Here is a 22,258-nt window from a genome sequence, read left to right as displayed (position 1 = left end):
CAGAGATGAATTAACACTAGCGACATGCGTGCAACAAAGGACACAGGAGACCAGGTGGGGGCTTGCTTTCTTTTATCACAGGCAAATTCGCCATGGCATTGTAAACAGTATAAATACAGTATAAACAGTATTATGTAGTCCGTCCAACTCCAGTATAAACACCCACGACAGAATAATGTGCAATAACCAGTATGACAGTCTATGTAGTGAATAAGCACAAAAAGATAATGTACAAATTCCAGTAAACACAGATAGGGCCCAGGACTATTGCTGTCCCCATGCACATCTGGAGCTTTCCACATATCTCACGTACCAAGAAAATGGAAGTGAACATATTTGCACTTTTGGGTCACATTATATGATACTTGCATGCTGTGTGGTGCTATGTCTCCCAACAGTTTTTGGCATTCGTAATGAATGCTACGGAGGAATTAGAAGGCACAAGTCCATTAGCTCAGTTTAGAAGTCTGTGATACTTTATCTTGCAAAACAGCCAAAATAATATCAGCTTCCAGCAATGACAACCTTGTTCAGAGCATACACACTGTTCATGGCTACTACTTTGATTACAACAGCATTTTTGTATTAAAGGCATGTCAAAGCATTGACAATGTTCTCTGCTTCTGCTATTTTGTGCACATTTTGCCACGTGGTGTAGGTTTTCAAGCTGCACAAAATGCTTAGCCCTGCACATAACTGCTCGTACATACTGGCAGTTGTGCACACAACTATTGAACTCAGCACAGGATTAAATATATAAAATTACGTACTAGGGATCTATGTAGACAGGTATACACTAAATGCATATCAAAGAGAGGGCAGACTGCTGATGATCCAAGGGGAAGCAAACAACAACTTTATTATGGGATGATGGCTGGGGCCTCCACAGGGATACACCTAATACGTATCAAAGAATAGCAAACTGCTGAAGATTCAAAATAGAAAATGTATGCTAGGTATCTATGTACACAGGTGTACATACACTAAACATATAAATAGGCACACACTACTGAACTCTGCATGGCTGTCAAAATACAAACAACACAGTAAGGAACTCTGTGTAAAAGTGCACTATGACAATCGTACGCTACACAGGAATGAAAGAATCACAAGAGATCATGTGCAATCTAGGTTACAACTGAAAGCACTGGATAGACAACAGAACCATGCATATGCTTTTGCATGGAAAGAAAATAACTTCTGGTTACATCAAAACAACGTGCACAGATTATGAACTTGTCTCACTGCCTGCTGCAGTGCCTTTTGACGTAACGTACTATTTCGTACTTCCTCATTCCTATGTCGTGCAAACCAGAACAGTGGCACGCTGAGAAAAAAGTGAAATAAATCATCATACACTGATGACGAACATAAACTCAATGTCTTTGGCACAAGTGTGTCCAACACTTCACACAGCTTGGACCTGACCCCTTGGGAGGTGAAGAATGTCTTGACGTTTGCTTTGAAGGCCTCCTCGCACGCACCCACAAACGTCGCAAAGGCAGGAAGAGGAACTGACAGCTTTCCAAAGTCAGTACTCTCCACATTCTTTACACTCAAATAAAGTAATAGCTGGCTACTGTCCTGAAATGTGGCATATGTCCTCCAGCAGTTTGCATTTCTGCTCAGAGGGGCAAGTGTGAGCACAGAGAAATTTTGCACCAAGCCACCCTGCGAAGAATGTTGTGCTGTTGGACCCTAGCGGCGACTCACTGGGTGCCACGATGACATCGTCAGTAATGTGCGTGGCAGCAGAACATCCAATAGGTATTGCCGCCAGGAGGTAGTCCACGTCTTCAGCACAGTTTGAGCCCCGCGTAGTCTTAAAAAGTTGTCCGAGTAGCAGATGCCTTACTGCTGCCTGGACCTGAATGCAGCTAGAGTCAGGGTTGCTTCCACACTTTGTCCTAATTATGCAGAAGGTGTTTTCGAGTGCATCCTGGTTCAGCCTTTGAGTGAAGAGGTACTGTATGCCAGAGTTTCGCAGGTATTCGCTGAGCTGAAGCACGGAAGTCATGGTCAAGCAGAAGCCACGGATATACGGGGGTGGTCTCTTGCATCCAAGAACTGTAATCTTCTCAAACTCGGACAGGCACTCCAGCAAGAAGTCCTTGTCAGCAGACCCCTGTTGTATTGCCGAATAATATTTCGTCTTGCCATGCAGGTGGCTACTGTTAAGAGTGTCGAAGAGACGGTCGACGCGCTCAACAAATCTCGCTGTGTGGATGGCATCAGGTGGTAGCTGGTGGAAAGTGGATAAGGTGAACATTGAGGCTGCAACATGGTTGCTGAAGATATGTGCAGCCAGTTTGACTTTCATTTTTGAGCTGAACGTTAAAGTGAAGTGCCCATCAGTTAGCCGTGGCATGGACCGTATTTCAAGCTGTTTGTCAATGGCAAAACCATCCCGGATATGCTGCGCCCTTATAATGTGGTTGCCAACCTGGAAGTCATACTTTAACAGCATGTTGCGAAGGCATTTCAGCAGGTGGGGTGGATCCAATATGAAGAACAGCTTCTCATCACCAATAGTGAGATACGGGTTCGCAGTTGTAACCAGCTTCCCCAGTAGAGAGATATTCTGGCTTCCTTGGTCACATGTCACAACTTTTGGCCTCAATCCTGCACTCAGGAGGCGGTGGTAGCATTCAAGCAGTTTCTCTTCCAAGTCTGAAGCAGATGCTGCTCTGTGAGTGAAGAAGTAGCCTAAGACCTGCTTCCATGGGGTACAAATGCCTCTAGCCATGAAGAGAAGTGCTTTGTTTGCCAACTCGGAGAGAGCATAGTTGCCACAGCTCGGAAATCCTTCAAAACAATCCTCTGTTGCATTGTAGTGCAGTTCCCTCTTGATGTGCATCACGCAGAGCTTGTCCATTTCAGAGAAGTTTGTCACCTTTCGCTTCACAACATCAAAGACTTCATCTGAAAATCCAGGTCGTAGTGGGATACGTTTCATCCACAGCTGTAGTGACCTCACTGACGGCAAGTGGAACAGCTTTCGGCAGTACCTGTAGCGACGGGGGCTGTGAAAGTGCAAGTTCAGCGCGAATGTCTTGTTTGGTGGTCACCAACGGCGCCCAAATTTGCACACACCTCCCATCTTTATCTGTGCCTCAATGAAGTCTGCGACAGTTCCAGAGACGTGACACCTCACATGCTCCATCAGGTCACGGATGGTCCTCGTTGGCCTACGACTGGCGGGTCTCTCTGAAGCTTCTTGTTGCGGGCTTGCAACTGGTGCACTTTCTTGCGGAGGTTATCCAGCTTGCCTTTTGTTGGCTGTGCTGGAGCTGCCAGACTACTGGACGATGGGCAATCTTTGGGGGGATGCCAGCCACTTCCACCTGCAAATGGGGATCAAAAAGCATTCCCAAGTCTGCGGACGTCATGGCGGTAGAGTATTCGTCACATACCACCTAAGTGCTGAGGTGATGAGACTGCACGCAGTACACCAGACGACGTTCCTGGCAGAGGAGTGACAACTGCAGCTAGTGGGGAGACAACAGTGCTCTGTGTTGACAAGGCTGGTGCGGGTCGTGCGTAGCTATGGTCGTGGTAGCTATGCGTAGCTATGGATAAGACAGATCACGCTGTTACATCTTTCTTCAGTACCACAGTCTGATGAAGCAGATGATGTCGTACAATAAGCCAACCCAACAACTACGTTACTCAAGTATACCTTCAGCATGGCAAGGATGACTCATCTGGTGAAGGTGTATTGCTCCTGTGCTGTCGTCATCGCAGACTACCACAGCTTGCACACGTTCCTTCGTTGAAGGCCCACTGCTTTCAAGTCTGGTCTGATTGGCGTAGGCACTACTTCCTCCTGTAAACCACCAGTAGCACTCGCAATAATTGCCTCTAGAGTTACAACATTTTCATGTGATAACTTGAGCATACTGACTTGTATTACACTTACCAACGCCATGCAGTGTGCGCTTCAATGTCGAAACTGCATCCCACCGAAGCCTTCCTGTGCGCAAATAAGCAACTGGTGCGAAGTGCTGGGAGCACAGGACCTTAGAGCGAATGGAAATTAGACTCGTATCAGCCTCCAGGTTGGAAAACTCCAGCCACGACTTGTACCTGCGAAGCAGTTTCATTGTTGAAGAATTATGCAAAGCTGTGCCACGAAAACATGCACTAGCTACAGCAGCCTGACCCTGTATGCCCTACATTCAGAGCTAAAAAAGAAAAAGAAAAAATCAGCAGCAAAGCAAGCCGTCAACATGCTAGCATTGGGTACATGTGAGCACATGCAGCACAGCCCTTTGTGTCCCGTACATGCAAACCGTTGCAAAACTCCTCGTTCAAAGCAGCCCAGCAGCCAAATGCTTAAATATTTACATGTTTACCACCTCACTGTGGAAGGATGACCTATTCAGAGAGTGTTCATACAGTCTGAAAGCTGGAAAACAGGTGATACCATTGAAAGCTATTAATCTTATGTAACTTGCACATGTTCACTTCACCGCTCTCAATAAAACTCGGGGGGAGAGGTACGCATTGTACTTCAGCAAACACTGCACGTCCTCAACCAAGTGACTCAGCACCGTTCTCGGCCGTAGACACTTATAATATATAGGAACTCACCTCAAGGGTTCCCGAGGAAAACGGTGGAAACTTATACTGCCCATAGTGTCTTCGGCGTCAGTTTCCTTTCTCCTTCGGGAGTCACCGCTTATGTACGCGCCTCGACATGGCGCGTCTCCCGGTAGAGCCTGCAGGAACAGGTTTACCGGCGTTCTGTTGTGTTTTATCATTGTTCGTGTGTGCCTGCCTTACCTTAGTGCTCCGAGAAGTGTCCCCTGTTCGACTTGGTGGTTTGAAATTGAAAAGACGACGATGAAGAAGAAAACGGCTATCAACAGTCACAAAGTGCGCAGTTAACGTACGGCAAACTCGTAGCTAACAACATGCTGAGGGACAGGAACCGGAAGCGTACTCGGCTCTGTCTATAATCTTACGTATCACTGGCAGACCGGGCGAATTGCTATATTAAAAATATGCATATTGGATTAATACACACATTATTTGCGCCTCCGATCAAATTAGTTTTGTTTACCTTCGTAGTTTGCCCCTCAACAACCACGCTCGCATGTGTATCATGAAGGGGGCAGGGTTGCTAACACAGATTTGGTATTTTTTCTCGCCTTCGCTACCATTTATATGTACCGTGAGTGTGGTGCGAGGCGTGATGCTTTTAATCTTGAGCTTTATTTATAAGCTTTTTTAAATATATCTCTGTGTGTTCGTGTGGTCGATATGCGAAATGATAAGCCGATATTTCATTATGCTTCTTTTACTCGTGAGCTGTGGGGGTGGTAATAGCACCGAAAATGAGCGTTTTACTCAGCAAACAGTGAACTTTGATAGAGTTTTTGTACGACCCCTCTGACGACGCTTTGAAAAGCGCGCCAATCTCACGCATATGAGGCGGCGATCCGCGCAAAAGAAACAAAACGTGTATACAACACAATAAATGGAAATGCACATGCGGACGCATCACGAAACCCGTCGCCGCTCAAACTAACGTGAAAATGACGCAGGGTCACGGTCCGAGACTAGGGCCGAGTGGCTGCGAAGGTATAAATTTCCATTGAAATGGGCGGGATCTAAGGACGGAGTATTTCGTGGCAGCCCCACCCTACAGCTTGCGACGTAAAGCAATCGATGTCGATTAGTTTCGACGAGGATAGGGCACCAGGCAACATTTGGAACGGCAAGCTTTTCCACTGCACAGATGTGTATGAATGATTCATGGAATGACCTAGTTGACTTTCTACTTAGGGGAGGGCTGAGGAATTTATGAGGCTGATGAATTGATGACTGCTTTAGTACACAGTTATAACATTTTTAGGCACTATCACAAATACAGTGAAACCCGCGTATAACGATATCCGCCTATCGCGAATGCCATCGTTATACGGGGTACACCGACCAGAACTCGTGGAGGGAACCAGGAAACATTTCAGGACAACTTCTGGCAACGCTACAGTCACCACTCCGCAAGTCGGCTTCACCTAGCGCCTGCGTACTGTAGGAGAAGCTCGCTTTAGAACAGTCTGGAAAGCACCTACTAGGCCTTTTGAATCATCTCGCGAATTTGAGCAGTATTGGCTAGAGGTGTGCGCCGAGGGCAATTTTGTCGGCGGCGGCGTATCCCCTGTTTTTGTGCCGGCGGCGGCGGCATCACGCCGATCTGCTTCTATCGGCGTGACCCTTCGCCGCCCCCGTCCCGCTTCTGTAAGTGTTATGCGGTTATAAAATTGCGGCCCGATGCCGTCGTTCTATAGTCTAAGTTTCGAAGCCTTTATGTACAAATTATTGCCCGCATGCTCTTAATGGACCACTGTCGGAAAAAGCAGAGTTATATTTCGGATTTAACCAGTACAAAGAACATGTACGGGCTCTTGCCACAGCCAGCTCTTGCGGTATCGGCGGCGGCGCCGCGCCGATCCCTCTGCATTGGCGGCGGCGGCGGCACACACCTCTAGCATTGGCTAAATACGGAGACAAAAGCGTCACCACCTACTTCTTTCACTAACAGTATTGGAAAATGATTTTTATTTTTGTTTTGGTTCAATTCTATCTCGTGAGATTCGTATCGTCGAGATTCTACTGTATCTGAGGTTACGCGCACGGGATAGCGTCCAATATCGTTATACGAGTACTCCGAACCGCGGTCTCCATCGCTCTACGCGGATAGTGTCCCCATAGAAACAATGGATATTTTGACCGTAAAAGCATGAACCATTCGGAAAGAGCATCAAGCTCTGTGCGAAGTAAGTGTACGTCGTAATCTCATCATCAGTCATCTGCGTAAAGACGAACGTGGTGAGAGACTATATTGCAATGAAAGAGTAGTGGGCCAAGGACAGCCTTGTAGAACCCCAAAAGAACAAGCGCTAGGTTTACGGAAACATTGAATGCGGTTAGAAAGGAATGAATAGATATGCCCTATTATGCCAAAAATGGCTCTGAAACCCCGGAACAGATCACTCATAGAAACATCAAACCGCTACAATCTAATAGGTCCATTACATTCTAATAGGTAACGTCTTCATGCCATTCCATACTACGAATTAATACAACCGACAAAACCGCGCATTGTGTGTAGCGCATGTCTCCATGCGGCACTATAGGCATCTTGAGTCTTGTGTTTATCCCATTAAGTGTTTCGGTCTCAGAATAATTACTCTCCTTCGTAGTGACAGTTGTGGCTCTCCCAACGCTTCTAATATGACAAGTATACAAACGACACGTGGACACCATCGCGTATATTGGTAAGCCCTTTGAACGGAAATAGCATGGAGATTCCAGTAGACAAGGCACGGCGGTGGATTACACCGAAACTCACCTTCAGCACGCTCACTATGGCACGATCTGTGTCGTCCCAAACATTGTCAACCTGCGCAGCCAAGACGCCTGTCAACCTCGCTCCCATCTTGGACATTGCAACCATGGCATTCAGTCGCGCCAAGTGTGTAGATGACTGAGTTATACTCCTGCAAGAACATCACAGCTGTCAAGGTTCTGTCCCTATAGATCCACATTTATTCTAGGGTTCGGCGAAAAGGGTGACACCCCCTTCACACAGGTGAAACCACAAAGCAGCGTGCAACATTAGTCTACTCCCTCGGCAAGCTCCCGGGAAAGCTCCTTTCGTACCCTGTTCCTTGCTGTTAATGAATGAATACTTGCTTATTATCAATGCCCTGAGGCTGTTCCCTTAGCTTTTCCTCAATGACTTGAATTTTCTATGTTGCTAAAAGCATTTTGGCTATGTATTCTACAAGGAACTCGCCTCTCACTGCTATTCTCTCAAGCATTGCATTGTTACCATTAGAAGGCTCATATCAAAGAAAAAACTGTAGTGTTCATCTGCGGACATGAGAAAGAAACAAGGCGTTATTATCACAGAACAGCTTGAACGAAAACAACGAAGACAGAGGGAGTTATGCTATCTCAGACTGCGATGGGTCCTAATCAAAATCAACGGCTTCTCCTGCATTACTGAAGCAAAATGTCCTGGAAACCGTGTGGAAGTTCTCGTCTACACTAAGGACGACCTCGCGAGATTAGCAACACCCTGCACAAATATGGAGAGTCATGTGCCGTACGCTTTCCCACAGATCTCAACGTCTTTACTGTGTACCTCCTGCCTACACAGGCAAAAGGAGAACGCTATAAACCACATGATGAATGCGTTATGCTTACTCATTCATAGATAGATTCATAGATATCATATGCATGATTGGAAGCACAAGAACGAACCAAAAGCTTATGCTAACACATTTTCAAAGAATCTTTCAAGTTTTCCCGTCCAGTTCCAGTCCAGTTCTTTCCAGTTTTTTTTTCAGTCACTATAGTGACACAACCAGGAAGTACTACTTGGACACAGTTGTCTGAAATTGGCACCCCGTGGTTTATCCCATCTGAAACCTCGAGCTGTTATTTCGAGTAAGCGCGTATGGCAGCTTTAAATATAATATTGGAACAACATTCTGAAGGGTGCTCAAGGAAAAATGGGTTGCAGAACTACTGACATACGATGTCAGACGACAGTGTCGCGAGCTGTACCTGTGTGGGTGTATCTGGGATTGCCCTGAAACAAGTAGCACCTACTAGGTGTATGTGCGCAACGTTTTTGGTGTGCTTTTTGGGGTATGAAAGAAGCCTTTCGGGGCCAGGGTACCATGACTGATGGCATTGACTAATCTGCCTCAAGGTTAGAGGACGATAAATTGTGCTCATACCATAATACCATAAGGCCGGAGTCACATTGGTCATAGTATATGCACGAATGTGAGTATAATGTTCTGGTCACACTGCTTATACACTGGCAAAGTATGTTTTAAAACACGTATGTATAACCAGTGTGACCGAGTCGTCATACAAGCAAGCGCTTGACAAACATGCGCTGCAACACACGACGATGTATTTGGGCACTGCCCAAAAACAGTGATGAACAAGTTGGACAAACGACATCGTGATGCGACATCATGATGATGAACGCATGTTCGAGACTATATATATGTATAACCATACAAGCGTTCGTACCAAACGATGTTGTCATGCAAGAATTGTATAACCAGTGTGACCGAGCATTATACATATGCCACATTTGCATACATGTTGTCATACATGTACATGTGTGTGTGTACATGTCACACATGTGTCAAACATGTCCAGTGTGACTCCTGCCAGTCTTCCTTCCTTCATGGAAACCACCGCCACGGGAGACGCGAATGTGGAAATGGTCCATTACTTTCCGTCGCGAAACGATGGAAAGTAATGGAAGTAATGGATGAATGGATGGAAAGAAACAGATCGATGGATGTCTTTCTTTCAATGCATATCGTTGTCTGGTCAACGGTCTGCCACTTTGCGCCAGACTCGGTCCCTTGTTCCGACAGTGTGACTGAAGGACACAGCAACCAGTCAAACTCACGAATACTCGAAGTCCAGTCCCAATTTTGTGACCTTCGATGCCATCAATTTGAGTCTCAATTTCTCAAATGCACGGGTGTTGCGCCCAGCATATCTGATCTCTGCGGCAGTCACTCGCACAACGACGAAAATGATGTCGCACTGCGCTGGAACCCAGCCCTCGGAGTTCCTCAGCACGCTGCACAATATTGTGTTACCAGCTGGAAAAGAACATAACACAAATTAGCATTCATTAGCATTAGCATTCATTAAATCTGAAATGTTCACTCCTCGCCCATACACAGGGTGTTCCAGCTAACTGCGAACAGATTTATCGAGATGAATTCCAATATAGCATATGCTGAAAGACACTGGTACTGGCTAAAAAGGCAAAGGCAATGTCCTAATTGACATTTTTTAAAGCTAGTCCCAACGAGAAAATTTGGTCCCTTCGGTCACGTGGTACCAAATACAAAATACAAAAATCCGTGAAGCGTCACCATTTTGTTCATTGCGCAACTGCAGAGACCCCACCCTCCAATGTGAGAAGGTGAAACAGCAACGCCTCTTCCGCTGCCTATCAACGTATCAACCTACCCAACGTACCTGCACTGTTAAAACAGGTGTCACTCCATAGTACGCAGATTTGTGTGCGCCTGGGACTGGGAACTGAGCCGTTACCGACCTCCTACGAGACATGTTATGAATGCTTTAAGAATTATGACGCAGCAGCCCTGTGCCTCTATTTAACAGGAATTGCGAGAGGCCTACGCAATTTTCGAAGACAGCTGAGCCCTTAGCGCGAACGGACGATGACACCCACGAGCTGGTTCGACCACGAGGTCCTAAACGTCAGGAAAGTGGGCAGGAAACGGAACTTCGTGCGAGATTGCAAATTCACTCACTGTGCAAAGCAAGGACATGGCACAACGGCTTGTCCTGAACGAAGCCCTAAATGTGGAAACCAGCATGAAGTCCGAATCGTCGCAGACGATGAATGAATGGCAAGCAAACAACCGCTCTTGGACACTGGTTCTCAGGCCAGACCTGATCAAATCAAAATATGCAATGCAGCTGCGTAAGGAAGTCGCAGGCCCTGGCGAAACGATCGGAGAGACTGAGGCAGATTTGGATGTTTACAGCAACGTCTTCAGAGCGCTGTGCATGGACGCGGACGAGAGTTTCTCGGGCGCTGAGGTAATCGTGGGAACGATCATCATTGATTCACCATACGTTGTGGTGCTGCGGAACGAAGGCACTGCAAACGGGTTACTCTGTCCACCAATGAGACAGTGAAGCTGAGCGCTATACTGTCCAGTGGGTCACACTTGTTTGAGCCTCTTCAAAAACAAGCCTTCTACCCGGAGAAGATGTAGCGGATGAGTTATTGCCTTCCTATCATGAACTTCGGACATCACCATGAAGAAAGCGCAGACAGGACCATGAACGGATGAGGATCAGTTACGGACTGCAGCGCAACAGTTAACCTACACACATGGAAGTCTGAAGTCACAAGTTGCAAGGTCGCACCGGTCGCACCGTTTAGGAACATAGGTAGCACATGTGGACGTTCTTAGTTGTGCACCAGTTGATGAACTTTAACAAGCTTGAGGCACCTGAGATTTGTACTGCCGCTACGTGAGCCTTAAAATGAGTACGCCATGATGTGAGAGGCTTTAATATGAAACAGTCCTTTCTCTACTATTGAGCACGAGGATGGTAACACAAATTATTTGTGTTAAAAGCATGAAGCGGCCTCTGTCCGAACGAAATAGAATTCAGTTCCCTCAGGTGTACTTTGTACTAAATGGTGATGGTTTTATTTTCGCATAACCTCGTTCCCAGAAGTGAACTTTCTCTTAAAATACGAGAGCAAAGCACAAATAGCAAACACAAGTAGCTGAAAAAAGCTGATGCGATGGAAACCCACCCCCTCCCATGACAGCAGCGCACCCCACTTACAGCGCCCCCTGGCAGCCTTCTGCCAAATACTCAGTCAACCTCTCTGGAGTAGGGTTGCCCGGAATTCAAGGTTTGCGTTTGGTGTACGGATGAAGGTGCAATTCATAGTAAAATCCTTCGTCACCACCAAAGATCGATGAACATAATGTACGGTTGTTCACGATCCCCTATGTCCAATTCAAGACAGGGCTAAACATACATAGACCCTAAAACAGTTCTCCATAGAACGCATAGTTCACACAGCACAGGGCAATATCCGAATGAAATTGATAGGGCCACTAACAATGCAACGTTATGCATTCCAGCCTGCCAATTAGGGGCCTCTGCTTAACTCGCCTTTCAGCGGACCCGGCTACCATCAACTTCTACGGGAAAATGTCCCCGGTGGGAACCTAGGTTAATATTTAAACGTTAAAGGTTTTCAAAGTGTTTTTGACAGTTCATCATGAGGATGGGCAGGCGCGCTATGCAATAGCGAAACCTACTACGAAAGCTACTTTTCTTGATACTATTCTTGAGGGGACGTCTTCTCCGGGGGACATTTTTTCTTCCGGGGGCGATTTTTCCTACACCCGACTTCTACTGGTCTTCCCCCTGACGCCAGTTCATTTGTTGCGATAACTAAAATCGCATTGATTCATGGGCATATATCCGCGATCCCACTGCACCCCCGCACAGTGTTCAGTTACTGGCCACCGGATAAGGCAGAAACCCTACTCCAAAGCCGAACCTTATTTTAGTCCACTAAACATCCTTGGGTAAAGGGTGTGCGACGTTCAACATACTCACCCGTACTTGTAGAGGATGCCAGGGTAGTTGACAGGGACGACGTGGACGGGGACGACGTGGACGGGGACGATGTGGACGGGGACGATGTGGACGGGGACGATGTGGACGAGGACGCTGTGGACGAGGACGCTTCGGACGAGGACGTTTCGGGCGACGACGTTTCGGACGAGGACGCTGTGGACGACGACGTTTCGGACGGGGTCACAGTGGCTTGTGTGGTGGTTGCAAGACCTGCATCTGAAAAATATGTCTATTTACTAACCGAGACACCTATTTCCTGTTGCCACAAGAGCATAAGCGTCATCAGTCTTTCCACGAATTCCGTTCATTACGTTCGATGCTTTATTACGACTGATAATCCCCAAGAGTCTCAATAGCAGGAGCAAATTTCACAGAAAGTCTGGTTTTCGAAAGCAAGAAGCCAAAATTTTAAATTGGTGGAAGTGAATAACGTACTGAAAGTTTGTAGAAGCGAAAGCTTGGTTCAAGCGACTGAAGCTAGATGAAGTGCATGTCCTAATACTATCGATAGTTCGAAAACTATCGTGATGCTATCGAAATTCTGGTTCACTCGATAGTTGTACAATCGATAGCAAAAAACTATCGATAGTATCGAATGTTTCATATATCACGTGAGAAGGTCACTTCGGCCCGCGCGCTGGCCGCTGGGGATTCTCCTAGGTGCGGAGACATGTGGAATGTGGACATGTGCTCGTAGTTTTATAAGGTTACGCGTAGTACTTCATAGCCTTGTTGGATGGACATGAGGTGAGTGTGTACAACCGACAGAGGTTCGCTACACTGAGTGCATTCAGGTGCTCCTTCCTCTCGAGCGAAACTAGGAAGTATCCGAGTTTCACCGGTTCCACGAGCCAGAGCCGTAATACACGGCACTGGCACTTCCCCGGCCAAAATGGGGAAGCCGATAGACTGAGAGGCAGATACATATGATTAATGTATTTCATGTAATGAAAGAGTTTCTCTGTATCTGGCAACAATAAACGATAGAGGAGTTTGGGAGACATGGGATGTTTACCCCTGGTAGCCACAGGACCTTCACAAAGGTTCGTATGAGAGGAAACGCGTACAAAAGTTACACATAGCTATGACAATCTATACTATTTTGTGAGGTGTAGCAAATGCTTTTTGTATTGTGCTAAATTTCATATCGGACTTCCTCTGTACCACAGAGATTCCGCTATGTTGTGAAGTAAAAGTGAAGTCAAGTAAAAGTGAAGTCAAGTAATGTGAAGTATTCGAGAAGCTGTAATGGGTAACACGACTCGGACAGCATTACACAGGCAATTTCATGACGTGCTGAACATCTAACGGAATGTTTATCCCGTTCTCAGTCTGACGGACTGCGTACATATGACCGCTCTTAATACCTTTTTTAAGTTAGAACTCCCAAAGAAATCGCATAATTTGCCCTACTTGCAAACAGTTTTGGTGCCGGGCACATTCCAATCTGACCTCCCCGTCTTTGGTCCCCTACCGCCCCATCTCTTACTCTTTCCCTCCTCACGTGACATATGACGCACGCCATGAGGCGGAGCCTGTGGGATTCGAACCTCGAACTCCCACTGCCCAACGTTACTAGACACCATTGAGTTATTTCAGCTCCCAGATGTCCCAGTGGTGTCGCTCGACCAACGCCGATTTCAGAGAAAAAAACATGTGGTGTTGGGACATGAGTACCTAGGTTAAAACGGCCGTAGGTCGGGATCGAATGTCGGCCCCGTGCGAAGAACCAGGTCGCACTTTGACGCTGGTGGGCTTAATAAGGCTGTAAAAATTTGCATTAGGTCGTTTTAAGGAAGGATAGTGTCATCTCTGACAGCTTCCTTATCTCAAGCCTTAAAACGTACTGGACAAGCAAAGTCAGCGCACATTGAGCCAAGTCCGGATTTTTTCCCTTAGCAACAGTTGGCGAAAATCAGTTGATACCAATACATTGCACAGAAAAATATTTTAGGTCATGTAACATATGGTTTATTTTCTACAAAATTGCAAAGTTGGCGTTTTGAGCAAACATCGGCAAATTTGGCGTGCAAAAAAGGGATTGGTGGACGAGTTACGAATCCGAATTTAGCACCTAGGTACTAATCGTTATCCCGGCTACCAATACTGAAAGTATCTCCAGGGCGTTTTTTGTTTATCGCGCGTGAAAGTTGCCATAGTAAGAGAGGAGGTGAGGAGGGGGTGAGGAGCAATGCTTTCGAGACATGTGCAGCGGCGTCACAAGGGAAGCGGAAATTTCCGGACTTCCTGAGGTGGTAGTCCTACCCTGCGGCATGTGCAACATGTCCCGACAAAACTAGGCTGACACACATTACGTGTAACATCACGGCACCATTACCATTGTTATACTTTCAGTACCTCACTGGTAAATTCGGATCCGTAACCCGTCTCACCAATCCCCCTTTTTTTTGCACGCCGAATTTGCCAATATTTGCTCAAAGGCCAACTTCGCAATATAGTACTATACTACTATAGTACTACCATAGTACTATAGTATATTTTCTACTATACTATTGTGTATGTTTTCTTCGTTAAACAAACAAGGATTCGAAAGTAGAACCTTCCTTGGATTCGAATTCGTATTCGAAAAATTCTGGATTCGTCCCATCTCTAGTATTGCGATGCTGCAGTACTGCGTGCGGTTTTATAAGATGTCCGCTTCCATGGGCTTTCCCCTTGCTACTAACACGCACGCCTCCATGCAGCAGCCGCCGTCCCAACGCCAACTGACACTAGAGAGACTATGGTTATGCCCTGCGAACACACAAGTGACGCTCTCCTGGACAACAGCGAGATTGATTCTCACCTTCGCCCATTTGCGTTGTTACGTAGCCAGTGAAGATTTGCGTAACTGTAAAAAAAATGATGCTCAATGAAACATATATCAACATATTTGATGCGAAACACTACTTGATACTGGCGAAAGCATGAGCAAATATTGTGCAGTTTTGACCACCTGGTACTCATTCATGGTGGTCGTGCAATTCCTGTGTCGCACCTTACATTGCCCTGCCACTTTGTATTTACTCAATATATACGTGGTGTTGCACTATTAAGGGCACGGCACTTGTTGAGGCTTTTGCCACCCAAACAGATGTTTCCTGTAAGTGTACGTCATTAATTAGTCTGATTAGCTAAATTGAACTCAGGATTTTGCCAAGGAAAGGTAACTTTGGTGCCCATGCCACAACACACCATTTCAGTGTGCGGTGTGGACGTAACTGATGGCTGTGAATACACTCTTAAAAATGAACTTCACCGCATAGCACGCTCCTAGTCGATCATAATATCGAATGATATCGTTATCTGCCTTAATTTGTTGAAAACGGGAGGCGTACGCCTTTTTTGTGACAATTATGAGCATTTTAAGAGCCCTGAGTTTCATGCTGTCATGCTGTCATAATTGGGAAAATTATTGCAGTAACATGTTGTGGCCGTGAATTCCTATGCGAAATTCAATTAAGGGTATTAGTCTAATGAATCGTACTTCGTGCAAACCGCTTGCAACACCCTCCATACTATTACTATACTCTTTTTACTACTCACTTTTACTACGGGACGATATCCTTACCTGCGCACGTAGTTGAGGCTGTTGCGGGTGCTAAATAAAGAAAGGATGCATTTTATTTTAGGTACCACCACAGAGATGCACAAATGTATAGTCCACAGCAGTAAGCATCTATACGATTCATGCATTAGCCGTCGTGTACGACATTAGAGTATATGACTTTCCCTGTTCTCTTAGCAAAACAACAGCTACGTCTATACGATGCCGCACTGTACCTGCGGATGAGAGGGATGGCAACGAAGAGAGGGATGTGACACGCGCACGACCATTGCACGATACCGCACGTGCAAAGGTGGGGATGGCAGTTCAAATCGTGCGTGCAGAAAAGCTAATATAGCAGCAGTATGACGCAGTGGCAAGCGCAGTACAGTGGAGGTAGTGTAATCTGGAGCTTTACGATGTTGTCAGTTTAATAAAATGAAAAATAAAAAAATATTCAGTGACAATTAGTACAACTGTCGTCAACCTTAACGTGGGGGCATTGGTGGAACAGAATAATTTCCACGAGGGTTGCTGTAGTCACGCTCGGGAACGTCTTATTGTTAAGGTTGACTGGAGCTGTACTAGGGTCCGCTGAACTGTTCCTATTATTGCATATTCAATACACTAACGAAGACACGCTGGAGCACGCTGGTTGCTGGTGATTTGCAAAGAATTATATCGCAAATAATTATACCAGAGACGCAAATAATTATATCACAAATCCCGATAAACGACGCCAAAAATGAGGCACACAATGCAGCTTGTGGGGGGGGGGGAGAGAGATGTGGGGAGGAGAGGCATCGGTAGTACAGGATGGGACCCTGCTCGGTTCAGGCTAATTCCAGCATAAGCACAAAACAATATCGTCTGGGCGACTGGGGTGTGATTGCATTTTTACTGTCTAGGCGTTTCCTATGGGAGGTCCTTCTGGGAGGCTTTATGGCTTTACATATTCTCATTCGAATGTCGGATGGATCTTTATAAGGAGTTTATATATGGACGTTATATGTCATTAGGAACTTTTGTGAAAGGCTTCATGCTATGGTTACGTGGCTGGCAGCTGCACCGAACATAGTACAGTCAGCCAGCATTGCACGTAATGTGTCATATGCGTCCGCTCCCTATTGTTCTCATATATGGTGAACTGCGACTATCATTTGTAACCAATTGGCACTAAAACCATGAATCTACTGTATAGCTTGTGAGCATAGCTGAATAGCTTAACGCGAAACCTCCCGGGTGTTCGTTTTTATGGAAACAGAGCGGACTACAGGACGACTACCGCCCAAAATTAATCTCTAGTTGGGGGGCATAAGGAAAGTAACGCAATCCTCGTCCCAAATTTCACAAGCTAGCGAGTGATGTGTCACTGAATCGTGTTCCATATACGCTCTTCTAAAGGGTATCGATGTGCCTGGCAGTAGCACACATACTTACGAGAGATGGGGTTAAGGGCCGTTGTCACAATCAGGATGCCTGGAATTGTAAAGGCAAGAATATTAATTCGTGGAATAAAAAAATACACTATACACTGAGGCTCGGTATCGCACAGACTGCATTGAACTTGTTCTGAACGACCGAGAGACAAAGAAAAGTCTTCTTCAGACCCAGCAACAAGTTTATTAGCACATCAATTTAAAAGCTAAAAATGTAAGGGTGGGATAAAAGACTACACTTCCCCTACACTCTGGGTGTACCCAGGGTGTACTCTGGGTAACGGCTACCTGTTACTCCCTTCTGCGTGTACTTTCCTGTCCCAATATACCGTTAGCAGACTGGGAGTGGAAGCAACCCGGATGAAGGTTGTTCGGAACAGACATGCTCTCACAGTAGTATCTGGCGCCAGAAGGCTAGCTTCGATGGTAAGCTCCGTAGCTTATTTAGTGGCTCTAACTTCGGCCTTCCTGCTGCTAATGCGTGTTTGTATATGCAAGCTCAAGAACTGCGTGATGTTCTGTTTCAAAAGGCGAGTCTCACCCATACGTTTAGTTTGTCGCGAACGTTATTATGTAACACTGCTTCGTTGTTCAACTGAAAGGCACGTCTGTTGAAGTCGTTCCAATAAACGTTTTAGAAACTTGCATAGTATGCAACGTATTTTATGTGATGATCGCGACATTACATAAAGCATGTACTGTGCTGATAGTTGCAGTTTTATTCATAGGGGAAGATGGCATTGTTTATATCCAAACTACAGTGAGTCTACGAAAAAGGCGTAGTGGGTGATGTTTCTTTTATGTATGCATATTATCGTAGTCTTTCACGTAAAGTCATGCCAGCCTGCTTCTAGTATTCACAGGTTTGCTTTAACAGCTACCTGATTTTAACTGAGGGACGAAGGAATAGTTATCCAGCAAAATTCAGAACTGCAACCCCATTGTACAGCAATGTGCACAGCAATGTTCGATCATGTCCGGGTCACCAAGTTTGTGGATGCCTTGAGGAAGGCAAAAGGAGACAACCGGCAGCCAAGAGGGACGGAGTTGGAATGAACGTTTATTATCACCCGCGCGGGTGCGGCGGGTGCCGAGCAGCCAGCGGTAGCGATGCTGCTACATGCAGCGTACTCTGCGAAAGAGTAACATTGCGAAGGTAACTCTTGATAAGAGTAACTCTAAGCACAGGCGCACAAAAGCGAGAGAGAGAAAATAGCACAGGTCAATAGGCACAGACACAGCTTAAGTGTCTTCAGGTCGTTCCTACACGACTGCACTTTGTGATGGATATTGTTTTGTTCCTGAAATCAATTATAGGTTGTGATCTGCATTGTGATTGCATTTCCTGCCCGGCTAGAATACTAAATGCTTAGCGTTTTAAGCTCAAATGTCTTCAGAACATGCTGACACACCAATAGCGAAATTTATCAAAGTATGGGGACACGACTTCAAATATGACATACAAAAGTAAGACAGACTGAACATGGACAGATTCGAATACGAATAGGACAGGCAGTGCAAGTACATCTTCATATAGGACGTAAGTGTTAGTTGTGAGATCACTTAACGGACTATTTCAGAGTTGCAAAGTTCATTTCATTTAAATGTGATCTTTCGCCAGTCATGGTACTGGTATTAATCTCCTCTCAAATAGTTTATCACTGTGCTTAAGTATTGTATGTATAGTACCAATATTTGCATGTATTTTGTATGCATATTTGTATACTATATGGGAGCTCATGTGGTCGATTGTTTACCACTATTTTTCATGTTAAGCCTTTGTGTGAAACACATGAAATGGAAGTTACTCAGCTAGGTTCATTTCGGAAACTTGCTTTCTTTTGCTTGCTTTCACGTTGCTTATTCGATTTCGATATAATATTCGATTCGAATATTTCGACTCAATTGAAATAGTTTGATCTAGTACATTTAGTTTCCAGACTATTTACTGTGAGTGTTCTGAAGTGGCTGCCAGTGCTTGTGAAGGAGAATTGGCTCTTTTGTCTCACGGAACTGATATGAATGCGTGATTCAATTGCTCACATCGCCTGTCATGGTTTAATGTATGTTTCGGTTTTATCCCCTTGCACTGATAGCCAAATTCTTACGGACATGCGTCTGTTGCTTTGAGAATTCTTCCTACCCTCTGCATGGCAAACACAATTGCTTGTCATGCAAAACGCCTTGTAGTCCGTGAAAAAGGCATGGCTGAGAAATATTTCGTTTTCGCATGCATTGCAAGAGTACCGTATGACCAACAAACACTAACTCGAGAGTCAGAGGTGCAGCATAGTTTGAGACAGGCTTATGATTCTTGTTGACTTTATAGGGTCATTCCAGCTCAAACGTCCGATGATCGCGCTCGACCATCTCCGATTTCCATGAAAAAGAAATATATGTTGTCGTCGTCCACGTGAACATAATCCGTGCGAAGTATTTCGCCCGGGGTCCGCATAGAACCGTCGCCAGGGGGCTTCGAACTCCCGCGCCGGCCTAAAACCATGGTGCGGGCGCTGAACAACAACGGTTTTACCTATCCCAAAAATTGAAACGGGACGCTGTTTCGAAAGGGTCACACTAGTTCGGTTCATGATCTCAGCGGCGGCGAGCCGCTAATTCGCGAGCCGAGCTATCACAAAGAAAGCGCAAAATCCGCCATGTGGAGCATTTTTTCCTCAATACACCGTACACAGAAATCTCGATGTTATATATTTTCCTTCTTGGGGCCCACCAATATGAGTCACCGACCTTTTTCGGCGAGTCAAATTGCTCAACATGGCGGATTTTGCGCGTTCTTTGTGAAAGGTGATCCTTTCAAAACAGCGTCCAATTTTTTTTTTGGATAGCGCCCGCTTGGACGCACCATGGTTTTAATCCCCGGCGCAGGAATTCGAAGCCCCCTGGCGACGGTTCTGTGCTGACCCCGGGCGAAATACTTCGCACGGATTATGTTCACGTGGACGACGACAACATATATTTTTTTCGTGGAAAACGGAGATGGTCGAGCGCCATCATCGGGACGTTTGAGCTGGAATGACCCTAGAACATCTAAATAAACAAAATCACTTATTCAACTTCGATTTGCGTAGGGTCTTGGCTGACTTCCCCACTTTGTACATGCCTTTCGAGCATCAACCTCCGATTTTGCGCTGTATTTACTGCCACGTGAAGTGCTATCCCAATCCACTAGGTGTAGTGACGTGTAGTGACAGCATTCATGGGTATTACTATGCTAACTGGATTCCCTAACGAGAGTATCCGTACACTCTTTGGGGGGGGGGGGTGCTGGTACCCCCTTGAAGAAGGAGAGTAACGGTACGCTCAAAAGGGAATGATATACGCGGGAAGGGTGTACTCCCAAAAACGGAGTTGGGATCTCTAAGGATTCCCGAAACAACCTTCGGTGTTTGTAGCTTTCCCACGCAAGCACGGCAGGCTGTCAACCTTTACAATCCTGTAAGTGATTCACCAGTATCGAGGACCCAGCCATTCTTTCAACGTTAGCTGCATGTTCCTTAATCCGTTCATTAAGGTGCCGACGTGCACAGAGTCGTAATCAAGCGGAATAGAATATACAACGAGGAGGAACAAATTTCGTCGGGATTAGTGGGAGAGGCGTACGCCTTTTTATGTCAGTTACCGTGTATCGTGTAAAAGGCATACGAGGCCTTTCTTCGAATCGAACACTCGCGGCAATGGTTGGCGCATACATGCCATCTTCTCATCTCTTCCTTCTACGGTCTTACGTTATGTTGCATGGCGTGTGCAGGGTATAGAGCCAGAGTGACCCTAGCCTTATTCACCTTCATCCCGTCATCATTCTCATCACCCCCACCCTCATACCGCATCTCACATTTCGAAATTCATAGCACGAACCAATCACTCAGACAGAAACACTTAATGAATAAAACATTCTGAGCGGCGTGATCATTTGGCGGAGTGCCTTGCTCAACTGACGTTATGCGTGAACCAGACCGTTGACAACAACACTTTCTGTTACTAAGTCAATACTCACCCAGCACGCAGAACGCACACGCGACTACGAAGAGCAACCACCATGGCGTACAACTGAAAGAAGCTTTGAGTCAGTGCATGCAATGCAATGGAATGTGTATTTGCTTTCGAACATGTACGAAGTGCACTCTTCCAACTGAACCAGACTGCGAAGAACAAAGAATGCACTGGATGCACTCCTCCTGGACTGTACAACAGTTGCGACACCAATCGCTATAATCTTTCTTACCGCTGCTTCTTGTTTCTTACAGGGGACCTCTTGGGCGCTGCATGATTTGAACAGGGTTAATGCCTCTCACGCATAAACAATCCAGTATTACTTACGGGTAGCCTGTGTGCCTTCCTCAGCGGTCAGATCTGCAACACAAAGGGTCGGTCAAGGCACTTCGAAGAGGAATGTGGCATTGCACATGGCGTATGTGTGCGTGTACTGCAGCTCAGTTAGCCAAACGTGTAAGCTCATGCATGCCCTGGACATGCATGGCACCACCATCCGGAATGAATCTACCTGGTTCTACCCTCTACCTGGTTGGGTGCAACCTTAAGGCTAACCTCCATGAAGCGAATTCACACGGCAGACTGCCACGCGCGTACTGCCGCTAGTTAGTCGGCACCAGCTCCATTGCGCGAAGGTCTGCGTCGGAAGATCTCCCTCTTATGTCACTGTTACCAGAGTACACTGAGTTGCTGGAAAAATGTACCGAAAGGCACTAAAACATGTTTCTCGGCCGAGAATGCCTGGCGTTCTAGCGGCGCAGTAGACGAGGCCCTTACACTCTTAAAAAGGGTGTACTCCATTTTCTTGCCACATATATCACTCCCTTTTGTGGAGTCCCCTGTGTGCAGAGTTGTACACGTTCTCGAAGTAATTGATTACAATTACTGCTACTACTGCGCGAAAAGTAATTCTTTACCGTTACAAATTACTTCATCAAAAATGCAATACGTTACCGATTAAGAATTTAACACGTTACTTTTCCCATTACTTTTAAATTGTGGACCATAGCAAATCCAACAAGCCTGCAGTGAATGCAACCATGCACCTCTTGTTGCA

The 22,258-nt window shown here is 46.0% G+C and overlaps 1 protein-coding gene across 1 annotated transcript in view; it reads right to left on the bottom strand.

Annotated features, from left to right (window-relative positions):
* Nucleotides 1-4,704: 4,704 nt before the first annotated feature.
* The window catches only part of LOC135378705 (uncharacterized), a 32,698-nt gene continuing 15,144 nt past the window's right edge, over nucleotides 4,705-22,258 (bottom strand). Inside the window, exons 4-13 of the mRNA XM_064611799.1 lie at nucleotides 21,529-21,561; nucleotides 21,434-21,470; nucleotides 21,206-21,258; nucleotides 17,192-17,230; nucleotides 15,776-15,805; nucleotides 15,011-15,055; nucleotides 12,184-12,420; nucleotides 9,455-9,653; nucleotides 4,786-7,508; nucleotides 4,705-4,721 (exon numbers count right to left, since the gene is read on the bottom strand). Coding sequence (XP_064467869.1) covers nucleotides 7,238-7,508; nucleotides 9,455-9,653; nucleotides 12,184-12,420; nucleotides 15,011-15,020 — 717 coding nt within the window. The 5' untranslated portion in view covers nucleotides 15,021-15,055; nucleotides 15,776-15,805; nucleotides 17,192-17,230; ... (1 more) ...; nucleotides 21,434-21,470; nucleotides 21,529-21,561 and the 3' untranslated portion in view covers nucleotides 4,705-4,721; nucleotides 4,786-7,237. The remainder of the gene's footprint in view (nucleotides 4,722-4,785; nucleotides 7,509-9,454; nucleotides 9,654-12,183; nucleotides 12,421-15,010; nucleotides 15,056-15,775; nucleotides 15,806-17,191; nucleotides 17,231-21,205; nucleotides 21,259-21,433; nucleotides 21,471-21,528; nucleotides 21,562-22,258) is intronic.

This window comes from Ornithodoros turicata, chromosome 1 (genome assembly GCF_037126465.1).
Source record: "Ornithodoros turicata isolate Travis chromosome 1, ASM3712646v1, whole genome shotgun sequence".
NCBI lineage: Eukaryota > Metazoa > Arthropoda > Arachnida > Ixodida > Argasidae > Ornithodoros > Ornithodoros turicata.
Note: the sequence above shows the minus strand (reverse complement) of the source record. Positions and strands in the feature narration are given on the sequence as shown.